The 21,859-nt window shown below is 38.6% G+C and overlaps 1 protein-coding gene across 2 annotated transcripts in view; it reads left to right on the plus strand.

Moving 5' to 3' along the window:
- Positions 1-18,591, plus strand: part of WASL (WASP like actin nucleation promoting factor) — a 117,567-nt gene extending 98,976 nt beyond the window's left edge. Inside the window, exons 10-12 of one of the 2 annotated variants that reach the window (XM_033958672.1) lie at positions 1,177-1,721; positions 12,068-12,176; positions 15,857-18,591. In XM_033958672.1, coding sequence (XP_033814563.1) covers positions 1,177-1,721; positions 12,068-12,176; positions 15,857-15,918 — 716 coding nt within the window. In that variant the 3' untranslated portion in view covers positions 15,919-18,591. The remainder of the gene's footprint in view (positions 1-1,176; positions 1,722-12,067; positions 12,177-15,856) is intronic. The other variant, XM_033958673.1, reaches the window with a different exon arrangement.
- Positions 18,592-21,859: the final 3,268 nt, after the last annotated feature.

Here is a 21,859-nt window from a genome sequence, read left to right on the forward strand (position 1 = left end):
CCTTCCCAATTATGGCCTAGTGGTTAGAGCTGCTGCCTCATCCTGAGGGTTGTGAGTTTGGTTGCAGCCTGTTTCTTGTGACTGGGCAACTCACTCAATCTGCCATTGACGCAGGTACCACGGTTAGATTGTGAGCCTGCCAGAACTATTCAGTGTATTCTGAGAAGATTAACAAAAAGAAGATTATCCAGGTAAGAACCTAATCTTTCATTGTAAACTGCTTTGGGTGAATCTCTTTTTGTGAAAAGGCAGTTAATAAATCCCAATAAATAAAATGATCCTGCAAAATTTCCACTCAAGTATGGACTAATTATGTCTTTAAAATCACATACTCCACTTTAGGTACCTGCAGGTTTTAGGCTAGAGAACATGAAAAATATCAATGTTGTGAAAAAATTGTATAGTCCCATTCTGTTGATTCTATAGTACACACAACTTTCAAAAGGGTAAAGGGGATGGGACATAATATAACATTTTTCTGTGGTTACAATCAAAGTGGTTTACATATTATATACAGGTACTTATTTAGTACCTGGGACTTGCCTAGTCACAGAAAGCTACAGTGGGAATCTTACTCTTCCTCTAGTTCTCAGGCTGCTGCACTGATCATTAGGCTACTTCTCTATTAGTAAAAGTTGCCCCTGCCCCTTTCTATCTGTTATTTGTAACCCCATTTTTGGTATGTTTTCGCTCAGTGGGTTATATATGTCTATGCCTGTGGAGATGCAAATTGCTTTTGCTGCTGAATTGTTTAAAATATTTTGCAAGAGCAGTTGCTTCATTAGGTCTGTTCAACTCATGTTTTGAGCCAGAAGTCTTTGTGTAGTATATTCAGACCTGTGAAATGAATAAGTAGCAGCAATATAGAACCTAAAATGCATATGCTGTATTTGTACATTTTTCTCTAATATTTTAGTATAAGCTGTGTAATGCTATAGATGTGATGGAATCCTGCAATTTTAGAGAAGTGTTTTCCTTTAACAGTTGCTGCTTCTAATTTAAAGTTCAAGAGGTGAGCAGTATAGTATAAATGTTTATGAAAAAGCAAATACAGTATATGCTTGACTTGTGTTAATATTCTTGTTTCTATTTTCATAATTTGCATGTGAGAAATATTGATGATCAATTACTGAAACTTTAAAATACACAAATGAATTAATTTTTTTTGTGTTCCAGCACCCCCACCTCCACCACCTTCCAGAGGTGGACCACCACCTCCACCACCACCGCACAATTCAGGACCACCACCACCACCACCACCTGCTAGAGGCAGAGGTGCGCCACCACCGCCACCACCACCACCTTCCAGAGCTCCCACTGCAGCACCCCCACCTCCTCCCTCAAGACCAGGAGGACCTGTTCCTCCACCTCCTCCTCCAAATAGAATGTATCCTCCACCCCCTCCAGTGCATTCATCATCTGCTCCATCAGGTCCTCCACCACCACCACCTCCTCCATTGTCAACTGCACCTGGGTCATCTGTACCACCGCCACCTCCACCACCCCCTCCACCACCTGGTCCCCCTCCACCAACTGGCCTTTCTTCTGACGCGGGAGACCAACAGCTTCCATTTCCAGTGGGAAACAAATCTGCTCTTTTAGATCAAATAAAAGAAGGCACCCAATTAAAGAAAGTTGATCAGAAAGAAAATCGACCAGTGTCCTGCTCAGGAAGGGATGCACTATTAGACCAAATACGGCAGGGCATACAGCTGAAGTCTGTAAGTAATTCTCATTTTATAATTTAATTTTCATAGATAAAGTGAGTAGTGTGAATTAGTGTAAACTAAACCTTTGCAAAGTGAGCTATCAAGGCACATCATTTACTTTGGTGGTTCTAACAAAATCTGACACTGAAATGAAATGCACTTTAAAATCAAGCAATTCTATGCTGACTGTACTGTCATTTTGCGTAATACCGCCTTATGCTTCTGTCTAATTGACCAGTCTACTCTAGGAAAATGTTTCACTTTTCTTAACTTGATGGAATTTGCCATACAGAGCAGTAGTGTTCCCTTCTAGGGAAAAGGCATGACACTAAATAAGGAGTATCTGAAATACGAACCCAGCATCCTGGTTAGCTCAGTCAGGATGCTGGGCTACTATTTCAGATGCTCCTTATTTAGTGTCCTGCCTTTTGCAAGTACTCTTGTACTAGTAATGGCTTTATAGAGCCATTACTTTAAATAATTGCATAATTGGCCTAATGAGTGTCCTTTTGATCTTTCTCTTATTGTTTCTGGTTATCTGGTGACTTTATTTTTATAATTATGTTCCCTTCCACTCTGTTCCATGGGCACAGTCTCCTCCCTTTGCTCTTCCTTTTGCCTTGCCTCACCTTGCTTCCCCTCCATAGGAACCTGTTCTTTACCTCTCATCCTTCCTCCACCTCAGAATAAATCTGACACAGAGTTGACTGACTCCAGAGAATACCCCTTGCTTTGCCTTGCCTCTTCTTCCTTCCACAGGAACCCCTGTCTTCCCTCTTCCTTTCTCCCTCCTTCTCACAGAGTTTACTGTCTCTGGAGAACACCCCCTTCCCCCCTCCCCCATATCTCTTTCTTTTCCTCTTTCTCCCACCGCAGCAGCCGCCTCACCCTTCCTCCATCTTTTTTTCTGTCTCCCATTTTTCCAGGCATATGTGCACTCCTCCCTGCCCCTCACATTCCTGGGAGTTTGCCTTGATAGCTGTAGTGAAAGCAGGTTGCTTTTCATCCAGCCTGAAGTATCTCTGTAGCGTTGGAAACAGGACGTTCTATTAAGTGAGCTCTTATCTACATGGGGAACTAAGATCCAAGATGGGGGTATGTTTAGAACTTCTAATTAACAGCCATTCTAAAACTTACACATTTACAAAAACATTCACACCCCTCCTTCCGCTCCCCTTTCCCCTTCCATACTTGCAGTCATACAAATTACACAAAAAGAAAATAGAGGACAAAAAGAAAATCCAACAAATCCGCAGTAAAAATACAATGAACAGAAGACAAAGAAAGATACTGCAGACATGCAAAAGATACAGGCAAAGTTTATTTTAAACAAAGAGATTGTTGCGACTAAAACCGCTTAGATAACCTTGATAGGCGGTATATAAAATCCTAATAAACTTGAAACTTGTACCAGCTTATATGAGATATGGGACCCAACATGGTCCGTGTTTCAAACAGTCTTCCTCAGGGGTCCTAGTGAAAATATAAAATGTGTACACAATCATGGAAAAATTGCTATATTAGTGCAGGAATAAGTGGTGACAAGGTAATATTAAAAAGGATAGGTGGAGATGATGTATTAAGACTTGGACTAATTTGTCCCTGATTTCACTTCTACTCTTGCTAATTTAATGTTTGTTTATTGCTCTAATTCACACTCTGTTATTCTTGTGGTGGCGCACAAAATAACATAACACATAACACATTATACTTATTGACCGCGTTACCAAAAAGTTCTATGCGGTTTACAAAAGATTATAAACATTAAACATGCAACAATAATGAATGCCACTCATCAAGACACGAACACCACACATTGACACGAACATAGCTGTGAGACATTGATATACCAAGGTTATGAAATCTTACCAAGCTGTTTGTATCAGCATGGGATGAACACAGAGGATCTAGAATCAGAAAATAATAGTAAATATTGAAGAACTAAGGGCTCCTTTTACTAAGGTGCGCTAGCGTTTTTAGCGCATGCACAAGATAGCGTGCGCTATAGCACGCGCTAGCCGAAAAATTACTGCCTGCTTAATTACTAGCGTGCACTAAAACTGCTAACGCACCTTTGGAAAAGGAGCCCTAAGGCCAGTACACCATTTGGGTCTTTATCTGCCGTCATCTACTATGTTACAATAATAAAATGTGATGAGTGCGTGTGAAGGAAGAGATAATTGAAAATTATATTCATAGTAAACTAAAAGGAAGTGAACTCAATACAAGAAATACCAAATGAGACCAAAAAATATATATACCCAAAAAGTGATGGTAATAAAGGACGTGCAGCAAAAGCTAAAAATGAATGAAACAAATAAAAGAATGAGACATAAACACAAACTAGCATAGAGAGACCAGGAAAAACAATTCAGGAAATTGTGATTAAAAAGATCATCATGGGAACAAATTGGAAACATAATGAGGTTAATTGAAATATAAATTAAATGTGTGGACATAATCGGTGTAAATTTATGATAATTAAAAATTCAAAAAAACATATAAATGGAAAAATATATGATCCAAACAATGTGAAACATGAATGAAACAAAATAAATGGTTTCTTATGTAAATCTTAAAGTGAACCAATTATGAGAACAGAACAGAAGCAAAATGAAATATAAAACAATGGATCATGATAGTGACATGATTTAAAATATAATCCAGATCAGCATGCCGCATGCATGAGCCACAGTTTGTGGCTTTGCAAGACCAGAGGACCACATGCTGGACTTGGGAGGAGGGAGCCAGCAAGAGGAGGTAAACGCGGGAAGTACGAATTTGAGATGCGGAACAGAGGGGGATGACGAGGGGCGCATTAGGTTATGGAAGGGAGGAGGAGGGGTGCATTGGGACAGGAAGGGAGAAAGAGGGACTTCATTGGCATAGGAAGGGAGAAGCAGGGTCGTGTTGGGATACAGAAGGAAGGGAGGGGCACAAATTTCAAACAAAAGATAGAATAAAGGAGGGAGGGAGCATGAACATGGGATACAGAATGGAGTGACGGAGGGGAACATGAACTTGGGATGTAGGATGGAAGAATGGAGGAAGTAAGGGAAAGAGATGCTGAGGTGGGGAGGGAATAGAAAGAATTGCTGTGCATAGGTGTCTGAGTGAGAAGGAAAGAGATGGTGCACGTAGAAAAATGAAGAAAGCAGGTGAATTGTTGGGCATAGGGAAAGAGAAATATTGGACATAATGCTGGGAGAGGCATGAGGTACAGTTGCATGGGGCAGAGAGGGTTGTGGTGGTGGAGAGGGAACAGTGGGACTGATGAATAACAAAATTAAGTGTAAACTTTCTATATTTTCTATTTAAATGATAGTACATTATTTTGAGAACTGTTTCTTTAATGTTTAATGTTTTTATAGACTGTGTATTATAACAGGATCCAAATTACATACAAATTCAACTTAAGAACAGTTTAAAAAATGGAGCTCGTTCTTAACCTGGGGACTGCCTGTATAATTCAACATAAAACTTAATTTTGTTAACAGCATAGTAAAAAGACCAAATATAAACATAAATACAATGAATGAGGTAAAGTCAAAATAAGTAAATTGAAACGTATTAATAGGACTACCATGAAACAGTTCAAAAATATACTTAACAGCACTGAAATTCAAATAAGAGAGATATAATACATACTAAAAGGGAGACATAAGATTTATGAAGCATCTAATAAGCACAAATCAGAACATTCAAATAACATAGATGTTATGCTAATATTTTTCTATAATGCAGCATGTATTAGGGTAAACAGATAGGAGGCTAAACTTAAGGCAAGATGTTTATACAGTTAAACAAGTTATAAGGAACTGATTTAGTTAGTGCTAGTCCTGGTACAGAATGAGTGTATTGTCAATCACCTTAAGTATTAAAGGCATGGCTGAAGTCAGGCTTTCTCCTGCTTTCTGAAGTAGAGGTAGTCTGGAGTTAGATGTAGCCCCTCTGAGAGTAAATTCCAGAGCATGGGAACTACTCCTGAGAAGGATCACTGGTGAGTACCACATCATACAATTTCTTTTGATGAGGGTACAAACAGTGATGTTTCTTGAGAGGACTTCAGAGGTCTAGACGCTGTATAAAGGGTTAGTTTCTTGTTTAAGTATTCTGGCCCATTTTGTCTGAGTACCTTGAAAATCAAACATAGAGCTTTAAATTTAGCCCTGTAAAGGTACTGGTAGCAAGTGTAGTTTGCGTAGGAAGGGTGTGATGTGGTCGCGCCTCTTGCAGCATCAGTCGTTCTGCAGCATTTTGATTTAGTTGCAGCTGATGCAAACTCTTTGATTAGACAGGGTGTTGCAGTAATCTAGATGTGATATTATCATGGCATGGACCACTGTGGTCAGACTTATCTTTTCAATATATGGAGAAAGATTTTGTAGCTGCTAAAGATGTTAGAGACCATTTTTAAAGGTAGTTTGCATTTTCAAGATCAGAGTGAGCGATGAGTCTAGCAGTATCTTGAGATTTCTGACCTGTGATTTTAGTTGAGTTCATGTAAGATCATTGATCCTCCAGAACAACAGCAATACATAATGAGGACAAGTTGTTCCACTCTAGCCACCATCTTTTTTTCAGGCACGTTTTTCTTATCTACTGGAGTTCTTTTTTACTTTTTGGCTCATAACCACCTCTAAACACAGTGAAAAACACTTTGAACTGTGCCTCCAATTTTCAATGGTTTTGCAGGTTCTCAATTCTGATGTCGGAGAGGAAGTTCTGGGCCAGCCAACTGCTGTCTGACTGGCCCGGAACTTCCTTTCTGATGTCAGAATTGACGTTTGGGGGGGGGGAAGGCTTTTAGGCCCAGCGCTTGTGTCAGGGAAACAGGAAGAAATTGGCCTGGTGTCAGGGAAACAGGAAGAAATTGGCGGCAGTGGCCTGGGGTGGGAACAGGGAGAAAGAAAGAAAAGGTGGGCAGGGAGAGAGAAAGAAAGACAGAAAGAAAGGGGCCAGGAAAAGAGAAAGAAAGGCGGACAGAAAGGGGGGGCAGGGAGAGAGAAAGAAAGGGGGGCAAGGAAAGAGAAAAAAAGAAAGAAAGGGGGCAGGGAGAGAGGAAGGAAAAGTTGGACTCATGGAGGGACAGAGAGAGATGTTGGTTTGGGAATGGAATGAGGGTTGGAGGAGAGGAAGCATGCAGGAGGCAGAAAGAAAAAAAATATTGGATTTATCGTCAGAAAAAGGAAGTGCAACCAGAGACTCATGAAATCACCATACAGCAAAGGTAGGAAAAATGATTTTATTTTAAATTTAGTGATCAAAATGTGTCCAAATTTATATCTGTCTATATTTTGCACTAGGGCTCTCTTTTACTAAACTGCGAAAGCGTTTTTTAGCGCATGGAGCCTATGAGCGTTGGGAGCAGCGCTGGGCATTCAGCGCAGCACCCTGTGCTAAAAATCGCTATCGCGGTTTAGTAAAAGGTTAGGGGGTATATTTGTCTATTTTTATATAGTTGTTACTGAGGTGACATTGCATATTTTAAAGTCATCTCCCTTGACCTCTTTGAAAAAAAAAAAACCTGAATATAAATGATAACATTTTCTCTGCGTACAGTGTGCTTTGTGGGTTTTTTAAAAATTTTATTGTTGGTAGATCATTTTGACTTGGTCATTTTAAAAGTAGTTCGCAATCCAAAAAAGTGTGGGCACACATGCTCTAGGTGATAGTCTCCACAGCCACACTGTGAACTCAGCCTATCACCCTCCACCTGTTGCCCAATCAAATCCAACCAACACAGAATAAAGTAACTAAATTAAAAGTTTAATTCAAGAACCCCAATACTATACCTTAAACTTAATCCTATCTATCATGTGCTTTCCTACCCAGTTACCAACCAGGGCAAATATGCTGACCCAAAAAAAGCCCTCCCACCACAGCCCCCACAACCAGAGAGGAATCTCCTTTTCCTCATACAGCCCGCACAACAAAAAAACATGTCTATCACCCTCATAGAGGCCAGACTAGTAAATAACAAAGACATCAGGTTTCAGGTTTATTTAAAATTTGATATACCGCCTTATCAAAATTTAAAGCGGTTTTACATAGTACAGTAGTACCTTGGATTACGAGTATAATCCATTCCAGGAGCATGCTCGTAATCCAAAATGCTCGTTTATCAAAGCGAGTTTCCCCATAGGAAATAATGGAAACTCGCTTTGATGCTTCCCCCCCACTCCCCCCCGAGAACCGGCATTGCTCCCCTCGAAGGCCCCCCCTGCCTCGAACCGGTACCCCCCCCCCCCGCCACGATCTGACCCCCCCCCCCGCCACGATTGGGCACCCCCCTGACACGATCCGACCCCCCCCCCCCGACACGATCCAACATCCCCCCCAACATAATTGGGCACCCCCCTGCCGCTTCTTACCCTCATCTGGGCACTCTAGAAGATCGGACTCCTCGTCTGCTGGGCCTTGAGCATCTGAGCATGCTCAGATGCTCAGGGCCCAGCAGATGAGGGCCGATCTTCAAGAGTGCCCAGATGAGGGTAAGAAGCGGCGGGGGGGTGCCCAATTGTGTTGGGGGGGATGTCGGATCGTGTCGGGGGGGGGGTGTCGGATCGTGGCAGGGGGGTGCCGGTTCGAGGCGGGGGGGGGTGCTCGTAAATCGAGCCATGCTCGGTTTCCGAGGCACCGATTTTGCAAATGTTTTGCTCGTCTTGCAAAACACTCGCAAACCGGTGCACTCGTAAACCGAGGTACCACTGTATATATAAAAAACAAGCAATTATAAAAACATATATTAAAAACAAATTTCAATAAAATAACATTAACAGACTGATACATTGACAAACAGTGACATACTGGTACAAAAAGGTAACTGGGCAGAAATACAAAATTTAAATAGGAAAGGCTGGGAAGAGGGTGAAAACAAAAGGAAAGTGAAAACAGGCAAATAATCTAAAATACAAGGCTAATGGAAGAGAACAAGCTTCCATCACCATCCTTAAAAGGACTATCATATATCATATGCATCTTTAAAAAAAAGGTCTTTAAGTTACTTTTAAATTTATCGAGGGATGTAATATCTCTTATATGATTTGGTATGGAATTCCAGATAATAGGGGCTGTAACTGAAAAAATGCTAGTTCGCATAGTGTTAATATATCTAAGTGAAAGGATAGCTAATAAGTTTTGATTTGAAGAATGTAAAGTACGATGAGTAGTGTGAGGTATTAATAGCCTGTTAATGAATTCTGGTTGGCTGGTTATTTTTGTCTTAAAGGTTAGTAATATTATTTTATAAGTAATTCAGTGCTCAATGGGAGCCAGTGTGCCTTGATCAGAAGGGATGTACATGATCGTATTTACGTGCTTTTTAAATAATTTTTATGGCAGTGTTTTGGATAATTAGAAGGCGTCTTATTTATTTCTTTGTAATTCCTTTATACAGTGAATTACTATAGTCCAGACATGAAATGACTAGAGTGAATGAGAATATTTAATGACGATGGATCTAGTAATGTGGCAAGAGATCTTATCATACAGAGATGGTGAAAACATTTTCTAACTACTGAGCTTATTTGTTCATGAAATGTGAATTTTCTATCTAAGATTACACCAAGAAGCTTATTGGAAGTGACCGTCTGAATAGAAACAGATTTTAGACTTCTGGGGCAGGGTAGAGTAAGGCCTTCCTTAACCAGAAAGATCATAACTTTAGTTTTACTAATGTTGAGAGCTAGCATATTTGAGCTTAGCCAGTCACTGATTTGTTCCAATTTCTGATTAACGGATAAGATATCAGTAGGATCTTTAAGATTGACAGGATGAACAAGTTGAATATCATCCTCTAAAGCAAAAATTGAGAACCCAATGGATTGTCCTAATGTAATAAGAGGTGCGAGGAAAATATTGAACAGCATAGGGGAAAGAATGGAACCTTGAGAGATTCCAAAATCATTAGAGAAAATGTTAGAAGAGGTACCATTAAATAGAACTTTTGAAAAGCGATTTTTAAGGTATGATGTAAACCAGTCTAAAACTTGATCAGTGATCCCTATATACTAAAAGACCTCACAGATAAAAACAGAGCATATTCCTGAGTACTAAAACCTGGCTTAGAGATTTCAGGTTTAGAGAGAGGGATCTGTGAATAGTTGGCATAGAGGTGATACTGAAAGCTCTGGGAGGATATTAGAGCACCAAGGAAAGAAGTGTAGGTGGAAAAATAGAAGTGGTACAAGAACAGAGCCCCGAGGTGCCCTGGAAAATAGCAGGATGGCTGTGGAGGAGGATCCACCAAAGCATACTCTAAAAATGCGATGGGAACACTATGAAATAACACTATGAACACTATGAAATAACAAAGTCCTGAAACCCAAGCGAGGACAGTGTATTGATGAGAAGGCGGTGATCTACCGTGTCAAAAGCCACAGATAGATCAAGGAGGATGAAGATGGAGTAGAGGTCTTTGGATTTGACCAGGTGCGGGTCACTGAAGACTTTAGTAGGGGCAGTTTCTGTAGAATGGAGAGGGCGAAAGGCCGATTGAAGCAGGTTAAGGATAGCTCAAGACGAGAAAGAGTCAAGACAAGGTGAACAGAACGTTCAAGTAGCTTAGTACAGGAAATTTTATAAATTGGTTGTTGGCCAGGAGCTGGTGTGGAGGGCATAAGAACAATCGCGTGAGTTGAGAGAGGGTATCAAAGTCTAGGGCCTTGACAGGAAAACCTGCTCCTCAATATTGTTGTTTGTCTGCATTATTTTACAGATAATGAATATCTGATGCCCAAAGCCAGGCAGTAGAATAGCTGTAAAATATAACTTTTCATGATAGTCACAAGAAATTCTACAAAAATGGCAAGAATTCAAGGAAGTGACTGATCTGAGAAAATCTTCATTATAAATTACTTTATCCCTTTGGGCTAGCCTTGTGTAGAAGAGGTGTAATAGAATAAAAACAGTGGATGAAGTCTAGAAGATTTTGGAGGATGGAGACTTGGTCAGGATGGCAAAGGATAGACTCAGGAATGCTAAGGAAAAATAAGTCTTTTTGATGGAAGAGAGCGCCAAGTGGGATGTAATGGAGACAGACATGCAGCAACCTAAAGGTGAGCAATATTTGAAGGACTAGAGATGCAGAATCTAGAGAGTGGATATTGTGCTGAGAGACTTTCTGTGGAGTGAAGATATTGGAGACTGAATGGATCTGGAATTGGAACCTGGGTTGTGGGATCACCAAAAGCTTAAGTTGTCACTCAGCATCCAAGTGGCAAAGATAAAGACAATGGGAGGGAGTGGATGGTAGGAAGAGTTAAATAGATATAGGGGGGAGAGGGAGGAAGGGAAACCATGGAACAGGAAGAGGGGGCATGATATTGGGAGAGTTGGTGGCTGATTCACTTCTTCTGTGTAAATAGGCCACAATGGATGGACATAATCCCTGCAGGTTTGTTATTTTAATTTATTTTTACATATAATGCTCCTCCCTTTCTTTGTACACTGTTCTTCTTGAATACATTTTGCTAACTATATCCCAATCATGATTCTTCTCCATGTACCATGTCTGCAGGATCATGTCTATGTCCAAGTCAGCCTCTTCTATTACTCTGTACTGAGCTTTGTTTTCTATACTATAAGCATTAGTATATACAGCTTTCCTGCTGTTGCCCTTTTTTTCCTATACAGTGCTTAATATTTTCTTAACTAAGAGCCTTTCCTTATAAGAATAGCAATACCATGGCAGAAACCCAAACAATAGCATCATTCCATGCTACTGATCCAGGGCAAGCAGTGGCTTCCCCCATGTATCCCCCTCAGCTGTCTCTTTTTTCCAAGCTGAAAAGCCCTGCTCCCCCCTTTATCATTTTGGTTGCTCTTCTTTGAACCTTTTCTAATTCTGCTATATCTTTTCTGAGATACAGTGAGCAGAACTGTGCACAATACTTAAGGTAAGATTGCACCTTGGAGCAATATGGAGGCATTATAATAATCTTGGTCGTATTTACCATCCCTTTCCTAATAATTCTTAGCATCCTGTTTGCTTTCTTTTGTAACAACTGCACATTGGGCAGAATACTTCTAACCATCCCTGATGATCCTTTTTAAAGTCTTATTCAGTAGGTTAACCAGTTGGTGAGTGCAGATGCAGTAATGAAATGCAAGAAAGCATGGACAAGCATAGAAGACCTTTTAGTAGAAATGTGAGGGTGCAGCTAGAGGTTTCATTGGATCTGCAGTATTAAGAAACCGTGTACAGACTGGACATTGCAGATATGGTTGGCCATATGGTTTTGTATTCTACTTGAAGTACATTAGCACAATTTCAAAATACTTTTTTCTCAGTTCACATTTGTTTTTTGAGGGAATTTCATTTTGCTATATAATATAATGAAATAAATGTTTTGTAGGTACCTGATGGCCCAGACTTTATATCACCCACACCTGCACCCACCTCAGGCATTGTGGGAGCACTTATGGAAGTAATGCAGAAAAGGAGTAAAGCCATTCATTCTTCAGGTATGCATTTAAACATGACATTTTGTTTCAGATTTTCAAGAAAGTGGAAGTCTGGTGTTGGATGGCTTGTCCCTCAGTTAAAGGAGCTCATAAAACATCTTCCTTAAAAGTATGACTTTTCCATCAATGGAATTCCTTTGTGCAGAAAGGAAAAGGGAGAGTTCTAACATACTCTCTTACTCTTTGTCAAAAGTTTAAAAAACATTTCTAGAAGTAGTAACAGTGGTATGTTTCATAGACACCCAGTTGCACCCCCTGTTCCCCTGCCACAGGATCAAAAAGCACTGAAGGAGGAAGCAGGGACTCCCACATTTTGTTTTTAGTTTTCTTCCTAGTCCTCTACTACCTGATATATGCAGACACTTGAATAAGGGTTCATGTATGCACAACTGTACCTGGATCCACACATGTGGACAGACGAGCAAACCCTCCAAGGTAGATGTACCCATTCTATCTAAACATACCTAAAATTTCAAAAAATGTTTTCACTTTTGTTTCTTTCCCCGTTGCAGCTTTTACCATACATTTGATTTATATCGTACCAGCAGGAGTTTATGCCAGTGTTTAATCGTAAAGAAATGAAACCTGTGCAGATTGCCTGGGCACTTTGTTGGGCACTGGACGGACTATGTAGGTCTTTATCTGCCAACATTTAATATGTTACTAGGAATCTGACCACTTAGAAAAGCCTGTCTGTTGCCTGTTTCATTCCAGGTTTTTGTTTTTGAAAAAGTTATAAATTCTCCAGACAAACATGAGAGCAAGTCCTCACAGATGAGTGATTCTTCTCAGCTTGGATAAATCTGGAAGTTTTTAAGAAATTGTACTACATGTGTGCATGAATTCCTGTTGTGTGTCTTCATGGAGTCATAAAAACGTGTACCTCCTACACCAGGGGTCTCAAAGTCCCTCCTCGAGGGCCGGAATCCAGTCGGGTTTTCAGGATTTCCCCAATGAATATGCATGAGATCTATGATTAAAAATAAAAAAAACAACGGAGAAAATATTTCTTCACACAATGTATAATTAAATTTTGGAATTTGTCGCCAGAGAATGTGGTGAAATCAGTTAGCTTAGCGGGGTTTAAAAAAAGTTTGGATAATTTCCTAAAAGAAGTCCATAGGCCATTATTGAGCTGGTTTGGGGAAATACACTGCTTATTCATAGGATAAGCAGCATAAAATCTGTTTTACTACTTGAAATCTAGCTGGGTACTTGGGACCTGAGTTGGCCACTATTGGAAATAGAATATTGGGCTTCATGGACCTTTGGTCTGTGCCAGTATGGCAGTTCTTATGAAGTTCTGCTTCAGGCTAGGGACACATGGCAAACTAGTCTTGAATGCCTTACTCCTAGATTGGAGGGAGAGTTTTTTTTCTGTATGCATGTTCTCTGAATCCCCAGATAGCAAAGACCTCTCTTGAAACTCAGACTGAATCAGAGAACCATGATTTTCATAGCCTCTATTGACCAAGGTAAGTGTGCTCCCTCTTCTTATGGAACTTTCCATAAAAAGTCCCATCAAACTGGGTATTACCTAGTGCTGATCACACAAGCTGTAGTATCTCAAAATCAGGCCCCTTTAATTCACAGCTTTGATGTTAAGCAGGTAACTTTTAGTTACCATGAATCTGCCAGCTAGCATGTTGCAGGCCATGTTGGGCTCTAGGAGAGATTCTACCTTCTACTCCAATTACTATTAGAGACTTAAGGGAACTCCTGAGCAATTATGATGGACAGGAATTGATGCATGTGTGGTAGGGCTTCTCAAAAGCTTCCAAATTTATATAAGCTGGGGAAGCTTCTCCCTGTGGGCTGCTTCAGATGACATTGCCCATATGTGAGAATTTATATCCTATTTTCCTCAGAGAAAGGTAAGTAACTTGGTTTACTCTAAGCATGACCATCTAACCCCTATTTTCATATTAATATGTTTTGACCCAAGTCTTATTAATGTTTTTCATACTGTTAATAAAAGAAGTCATTTTACAGTTTTAGATGTTTTGGGTTGTCCTGTATTCTGAAAGCTAACTGCAAATAAAGCGTTTCAAAAAATGTAAAAGGACAAAATAACAGAATTGCAAGTACAAAATAACAGAAACAAATCTTTAGGTTTAGCAAGGATATTGATAATTCCTAAAGCCTCATTTCATTAAAAAAATCTTTAAGGCAATGATGTCAGGATGCACTGCAAATGACAAAACAGATGTAAGAGGCAGGTATACTGAATGCCAGGCAAAGAATGAGCATGAAGAACATTGATGCATAAATAGATGGAAATCTGAATGGATGACATAACTCCCTGATGAGAGGATATACACTGCTTAGTGATGTCATCACTTTGACACAACTTATGTCAGTCTAGAACATGTTATGCTTAATGACTGTTCATGTGAAATATATTGCCTCATTATGATGATTTATGTTATATCTTATTATTTAGGAGCCTCTGGTATCTGCTCTCCTGCACTGAAGCTAAATTTTTCTTTAGTTTCAGAACAGACTGGCTGGCTCTTTGTCTAGTTGCAGCATGCAGGGAATTCATTGATTGTTTTTTAATATAGTAATCTTTAAAGCTGAGAAATACTGACACAAGAGTTTTGCATATCCTTTCAGATTTTTTTATGCTCATAAAATTTAAATTTTGATGCATGTTTTTAGTAAAGATTTTATTTAGTATGAAAGATTGAATCTTATGCAAGGTAGTGTGCCAAAACAGTTTATGGAGTCCAGAATTTAATCCATTTAACAAAAAAAGAGGAGGTAGAGGATATATTGGAATTTGGCTGACAGTTTGCCACAAAAAAGTCTACCACTCTTGGCCAAATTGTTGGATATTGATGATGGACTTCTTCCTTGAGGAACTAGGAGTTCTTGATTAAGGACAGGCAGGTAGATGTGGCACAGAAATCTTTCTATGTGCTGTGATGGACCTAGTGTAATGTCATTTGGCTTTTGACTTGGTGGCAGTGGATATCTTGGTTCAAAGGTATGCTTGCATGGATGGGTTTGTCAGGAAGGGTTTTATCTTGAATTGAGCCTTTATCTCAGACAGTTCTGGGACTTGTGGTTGTTCTGCCTCCATGTTATGTGGGCATTTGCTCAGTTAAGTGTTTGTAATAGAGGTATAAGTAATGTTTGCTCTGTGGACTTAAAAAGTCTAAGATAAGACTATGCAGTGAGCTGTAGCTGTATAGTATGATTTGGTTAGCACGGTGGTCATTTTTGAGGTCCTGTTTGTGAGTTATTATTATCTATTTGATCTTTGTAAACCACCTTGTATTCTGATTTGGTGATATATCAAATTTGAATAAAACTTGAATGAAAGGGCATGGCATCAGATCCCAGCCCTGATGCTGATTGAGCTGAAAGTCCTGGGGAGGAAAATGCTGGATAAAATGAAAGAATGGCAAAGGAAAGGATAACTTTATAGATTTTTTTGGGCTTTTATATACACAGTATAAAGTTCATATATGTATAGTTCTTTTTGTACTTGCAAAGTGTCAGGTTTCCTTGTAGTTTGGAGTGAGATGCATGAAACGGAACCAGTTCTGGTACCTTATAGAAATAATGTCCTATGAAAATGGAGGTCCTTAAAATTAAAAAAAAGTCTTAAGGAGTGGTAAAATGCCTTAAATGTTGTGACAGTTTTATTTATTAATTCTGCTGCTTTCTTGCAGATGAAGATGAGGATGAGGATGAAGATGAAGATTTTGAGGATGACGATGAATGGGATGATTGAACAGTATAAATATAATAAATATATATATATATTTTTTAAGGTGAATGGATACTAAACACTACTTTCTGTCTAAGAATTCTGTAAAATTATCATGTAAATGTTCTACCAATTTGCTGTATATTTTTGTTGCATTTTGCTTTTTTTATTAATCTGTGCAATACCTTGTTTAATCTGTAAAGGTTTGTCATAATGCTCGACAAAGCTACTCCCTGTTTAACGTGTACAAGTTTACATACAGATACTTAGCTGACACGTGACTATTTTTCATTCCATCAGGAGATAAGGGAGTTTAAATGTAACATGCAAGACTTGACAAAAATTGTTATAATGCAAGAAGAAAAAACACTATTTTCATACCCTACTTTTTCTGTATCTAAATTTTCTTATTAAAACCTAGAATAGCACTACATTGTTTTTTACATGACAACGATACCTATTTAGCCCCTTCATGTCAGATGCAATGCTTTTTGAATGTTGAGGCTGATATCATTTTTGCACAATTTTCAGTACTTCACTACGACAAGGCAAATTTGCTTCAAAATATTCTTTAAAATAGAATCACTACATATACACAGTTAGCTTCCATTAATGAATGTCCTTATACTGTAGCAATATTGGCTGCTGTTGGACAGCAGTGAAAGATGAATGGTTATATACCAGTGTAATCCAATAAGGGTCCAGTTCAAGACCAATAGGCCATTGTGGACAGTTTTTTCTTTTACTTATATGTAAAATCTCAAACATCCAAGTTTGGCTTTTCTAATATGTAAGTTATAGAATATGGTTTGAAAATATATAGTTGTATGGAACCCGAAAATTTTCTTCTGAGATCTCTGTGCATGGGTCTCTTGTGGAGAGGTCTTACCTATTTAAAATGGGATTTGTACTGTAATAATTTCAAAAGCATCTTAGTTATGAATCAGCCCATTTTACTTGGAATCCTCCAAATGAATATTCATTGCACCTGCTAGTCTACAGTGAAATCTAGTAGCTGCGACACTTATTTGGGGACCTACATTTTAAATAAGTTTTATGCCTTTTGGAATGAAGGGTTGTGCCTAATTCTCTTCAGTAATGTTGGATTAAATAATTTATGCTCTTCTCAGAGACCATGGGACACGAGGTGTGGTGAATTCAGTACCAAATGTTGTTTTCCCTTTTGTCTTGCAGAAATATTACCAGATAAGCATATATATCTTAATCTGTGCACTTATATCTACTGAACTTTCTGCTTGTGATAATCCGTTTCCATGCATGTGAAGTGGTGACCAGAAAATCTAGAATTTGATTAAAGGACTTATTTGCAGATAACTTTTTCTTTTTTTTGTACACAAGGAAATATCATATGCAAGAGATTTTTTTGAAGCTCTGATCATAATAATCAAGAAGTTTGAATGGTTTGGTGACATGGATAGTGTTTTGGGAAAAAATTGTTTGGCTGAAAGCACCACCGGGAATCATCTGTCTGATGCAGTTTGTTTACTGCTTTGGTAGTTTTCAAGTTGGAGAATGTTTTATATGAATCCGTACCATATTAAAACTAAATTTCTAAAACTGACTGTCCAAATCTAATAAGAGCTTAATAATGACAGGCTGGGCCTGACCCCATATTTACTCTTCAGTGATCATGTGTACAGCCTATATATAAAATTATGTATATGTATATTGAAAAGCGTTGAGGTGCATTAATGGAAAGCATTATTCAGATTATACCAATTAGGTTTGAGTACCAATTTTTGCATTGGAATTTTGGTTTCTTTTCTTTTTTTCTGTGCATTGCTTTCTAGTGCAAGAAACAATTTCTGCTAGCATCTCTTGTTTTTCAGTTTGAGCAATATTGAGCAGTGTAGTTGAGAGATTATATGTGTATAATCTATGCACAGAGAAAAGCAGATGGAAATTTCAGGATTTTGGTTATAAGACATATTCTCCACACATTTCTTAGATTTGTTTCAAACTGATGGTTTGATGAGTAGAGGCACAAGATTTATCATGATAAATCAAACCATTTAATCGGGAGCTTCAGCAGTTAGTTTTCAAAACTAAATGTTGATTCATAATGCTAATTAGTATCACTAGAGAAGAGCACTGAAGAAACCAGTTCCTCTCTGTACTGCTGTTGGTGACATGTTAGAAGCAAGGCCCAAGGAACGCTTGCTAGGTGAATTTTTAATCCATATATTGTCTGCAAAGAATATATCCACGTTTGTGTTGCACGTCTGAAATAGTAACAATATAAGTATGTTCTACTAATGGGTAAACCTCTGGCATGAAGATGGCATTGCATATGCTAAAGTAACCATCATGACATCGTGTTTCAACACTCCACTGTTTGCAATGTGGGCAGAAACCAGCATTTACAAGCATTAAGATGCACACACCAAACTTCATGTGAAAGTCTCTTATATACTCAAGCTAAATGCTTATGTCCGATTATTTTTAGCATTTAGCAAACTACCATGAGGCTTTCATATCTCTACACTAAGTTCATAGACAATAACAGCTAGCAGTGTATTGTATATACAGTAGGAAATTCGTAAGGGCTTCTCAATCATTTAATTTTCCATTTATCAGACAAATTTTATGTGAAATTTTTGAAATGTACAGTGAAAAGGATGTTGCACTGGTGGCAATTTATCATGGAGCATAATAAAATTAATTTGACCCACATGATTTAAGTATTTTGCTGTGTTTTATTTTCATGTCAGGCCTACCTAGTTTTACAGTGCTATAGTGAAGCTTAAAAAACATTAGGAGGAAACAGCTTGACAGCTACTATATTTTATATTATGAAAACTTCCAGGGGGAAGTCATATTAGTTGTAGCAACAAAAACATCTGACAGAGTATCTTGTCCTCAAAATCTCAAGTCTCAAATGACTTAGTTTATAAGGTATTTTAGATATTGATTTTTAGATCAAATGAGGAAAGCTTACATTGAAATTTATTTTGGGTCACAATACATTTTCATGTGCTTTGGAGATTGAATGATTTGAGTCCACCCTTTCTGCTGAGAATAACAACTGCTGTGCAGCTCCATGGAAGCAACTGTTATCATGGGCAAGTTCATACTTAGTTTCCAGTGATTTGATCCTGAATTTCTAGAGCCTTTGACAGACCAAAATAACAAACAGAACTACCCATAGGAATGTAGTGCTCAGTTCCTTATGCAGGACTAAGCACTAAGGTCTGGCTTCTCTATGCGGCGCTGATATCGGCAGCTGCCTATAAACTGGCTGCCGATTGCATGTCAATCATGCAACGGTGCCTTATCAAGAGTGATGCCTCTGGGAAAGATGGGTGCCAGAAATGTTGGCCAGGGTTTTCCAGGCTTACATTTCCAGCACCTATCTTTGTTGTGAATTGCGCCTGTGGCACCCAACGCCACTTCCAGCGTTAGCTACACGCATAGTAGTGTAAAGTGCCTATGTAGGTGTGATTCCGGTGCCTTTTATTTAGGCACCGGTAGCGTTTCTCAATTAACTTAAGCAACAGTAGGGCGCCTACCGGTACCTAAGTTTAAGTGCTGTTTATATTCCCCTGGAAAATTTTGGATCTCCACAGGTAATGCTATTTCTTTATATGACAGTATTATTTCCACAATAGTGCTGGATATATTAGACATTCATCTTCTCATTTATTTTATCACTATTTCAACATTCAATAATAAGTACTATATGGGAGTTCAGATCTCTACCTGAGTCATGAAGCTCCTGCTGGTATTGTTCTTCATCATTCCTAGTACTGTATTTGTAACATTTATTATTAGATTATTTCATTTTATATTATTTCATTTATGGTGAGTGAATTATATAAATAGGTGGTTGCTAGGTTGCACGGCATTGAAATGACATCACAAAAAGGGAGGGTCTATTTTAGCCACGGCCATCTTTCTGATCGCCAGCTCAGCTTTAGTTTTAAGGTAAATCAAGTTATGGAAAAGGGGCTTACTTAATTAGTAAAAACTTAAACTATTTCATTGAATTGTGTTATTTGGATGAACTAACTTATGTTTTTTTTATTCTTTTAATAGTTCCCCCGACCTTGATAAATGAAATAATATAAAATGAAATAATCTAATAATAAATGGGGTGGATCAACTGATTGTCGTCCGCAAAAGCGAACATAGAGAAACCAATTGACTATCCTAGAATTAAAAGTGGAGCCAAAAATTTATTGACTAATGGGATAGAATTGAGCCTTGAGGAATACCAGAGTAATTAGTGAAGCAGTCTGAACTTGTAGAATTAAAGATAACTTTGGATGTCCGATCGGAAAAGTAGGAGATGAACCAATCCATGGCCTGAGATTCCAATATCAAGAAAGCGTTGTAATAGGAGCTTGTGATTGATCATGTTGAATGCAGTGGATAAGTCCAAAGAAATTAAGATAACCAATTTGTGATGATCAAGATGATAAAGGATGTTAGTTGTAAGTCCTATCAATGAGGCAACAGAGAGTGAAGTGATTTGCCCAAGGTCAGAAGAAATATCAGCAAGATTTGAATCCTGGCTTTTCTGATTTATCTTAACTCCTTTTACAACAATGATATGTTTATGGATTTTCTTATCAAATAGAAACATTCAATGTTTAGGGATCTCTGCCACTCTTTTAAATATATGTATTATGGAGATCAAGACCTTCTAGCTTGCTGTGCATCTCATTGGATAAGTACCAGGAAACCTCTAAATCAGTTTTCTATCTTCTAATTTCTAAGGTACCTGAGACATGCCAGTGTTATTGAAACTTCATGTATGAAGAGCTTAGCACCGACATATCCAGTTTTTAGTAAGAAATCTATTATATACCTCCCTCTAATTGGAGAAGGGCTCTAGTGATTTGTGTTGTAAGGGAACTTACAGTAAGAATGTTCAGTGCAATTTTTTTTTGTCTGTTAGTTGCAGCCATACATTGTCATTTTTGTGTGGTGAATTTTTTTTTTAATTTTTGGATAAATCTGTCACCCTTGTAGTTTGACTTTAGAAAAGTTCATTCCAGTGTAGAGACTAATACATCTCATAGGTAACATCACTAATTGGGAGGAATGTTATAACTAGTATGGTGCTAAGCCTGAGTAAGGAGGATGGGACTTGATATACCACTTTTTCTGTGTGGTTTGCACAATCAAAGCAGTTTACATAGGGCAATGAAGTCTATGTATAACCTTCTAGAGTCATGATCCTGGCAATTTGGAACTCACACATGTGAGAACATGATGCCTGCTTGTCCTCGGAGAAAGTGAAGATACTTACCTGTAGCAGGTGTTCTTTGAGGACAGCAGGCATATATTCTTACAACCTGCCTACCTCCTCTAGTTGACTTCTTAGCTTTTTTACTGAACTGATGGTCCCTCAAGCTGATATCGGGCAGGAAGAAGTGAGAGTGCATTTGACAGGGTCTGTACCTGGTTCTGTGAATGTCATCACCCACATTTGAGAATATATGCCTGCTGTCCTCGGAGAACACCTGCTTACAGGTATCTTCACTTTTCTCCAGTTAGTTCTCAGACCAGTTTTGAAATAGGGGGCTGCAGAGATCACAATATTTCTTTAAAAGTGGCCAGAAGTGGATGTAGCAGCTCTGTTTTTAACTAGTTTTGTTGAAGTGCTTTTTGAATATATGAGTATTTATGTGGAAATTTAATAAAAGCAAAAAGAGATGAGGCTTATGCAAGGAAAAGGTGATGGACCTTGATAATTCCACCTTTCTGTGGCTATCAAAGGAGTTTACTTATTATTTACAGAAACATGCTGCTACTTAACTATATTATTATTAAACTACTTAAATGTAATTGTCAATTGACTTCAATGGCACAAAATTAACCCAGAAGGAGGCGTAGCCTAATACTTAGAGCAGCAGGCTGATAACTAGCAATGCCAAGTTCAAATCCCACTGCCGCACCTTGTGCTCTTGGGCAGTTACCTAACCCACAACTCCAACTA

The sequence above is a fragment of the Geotrypetes seraphini genome, chromosome 9 (genome assembly GCF_902459505.1).
Source record: "Geotrypetes seraphini chromosome 9, aGeoSer1.1, whole genome shotgun sequence".
Classification (NCBI taxonomy): domain Eukaryota; kingdom Metazoa; phylum Chordata; class Amphibia; order Gymnophiona; family Dermophiidae; genus Geotrypetes; species Geotrypetes seraphini.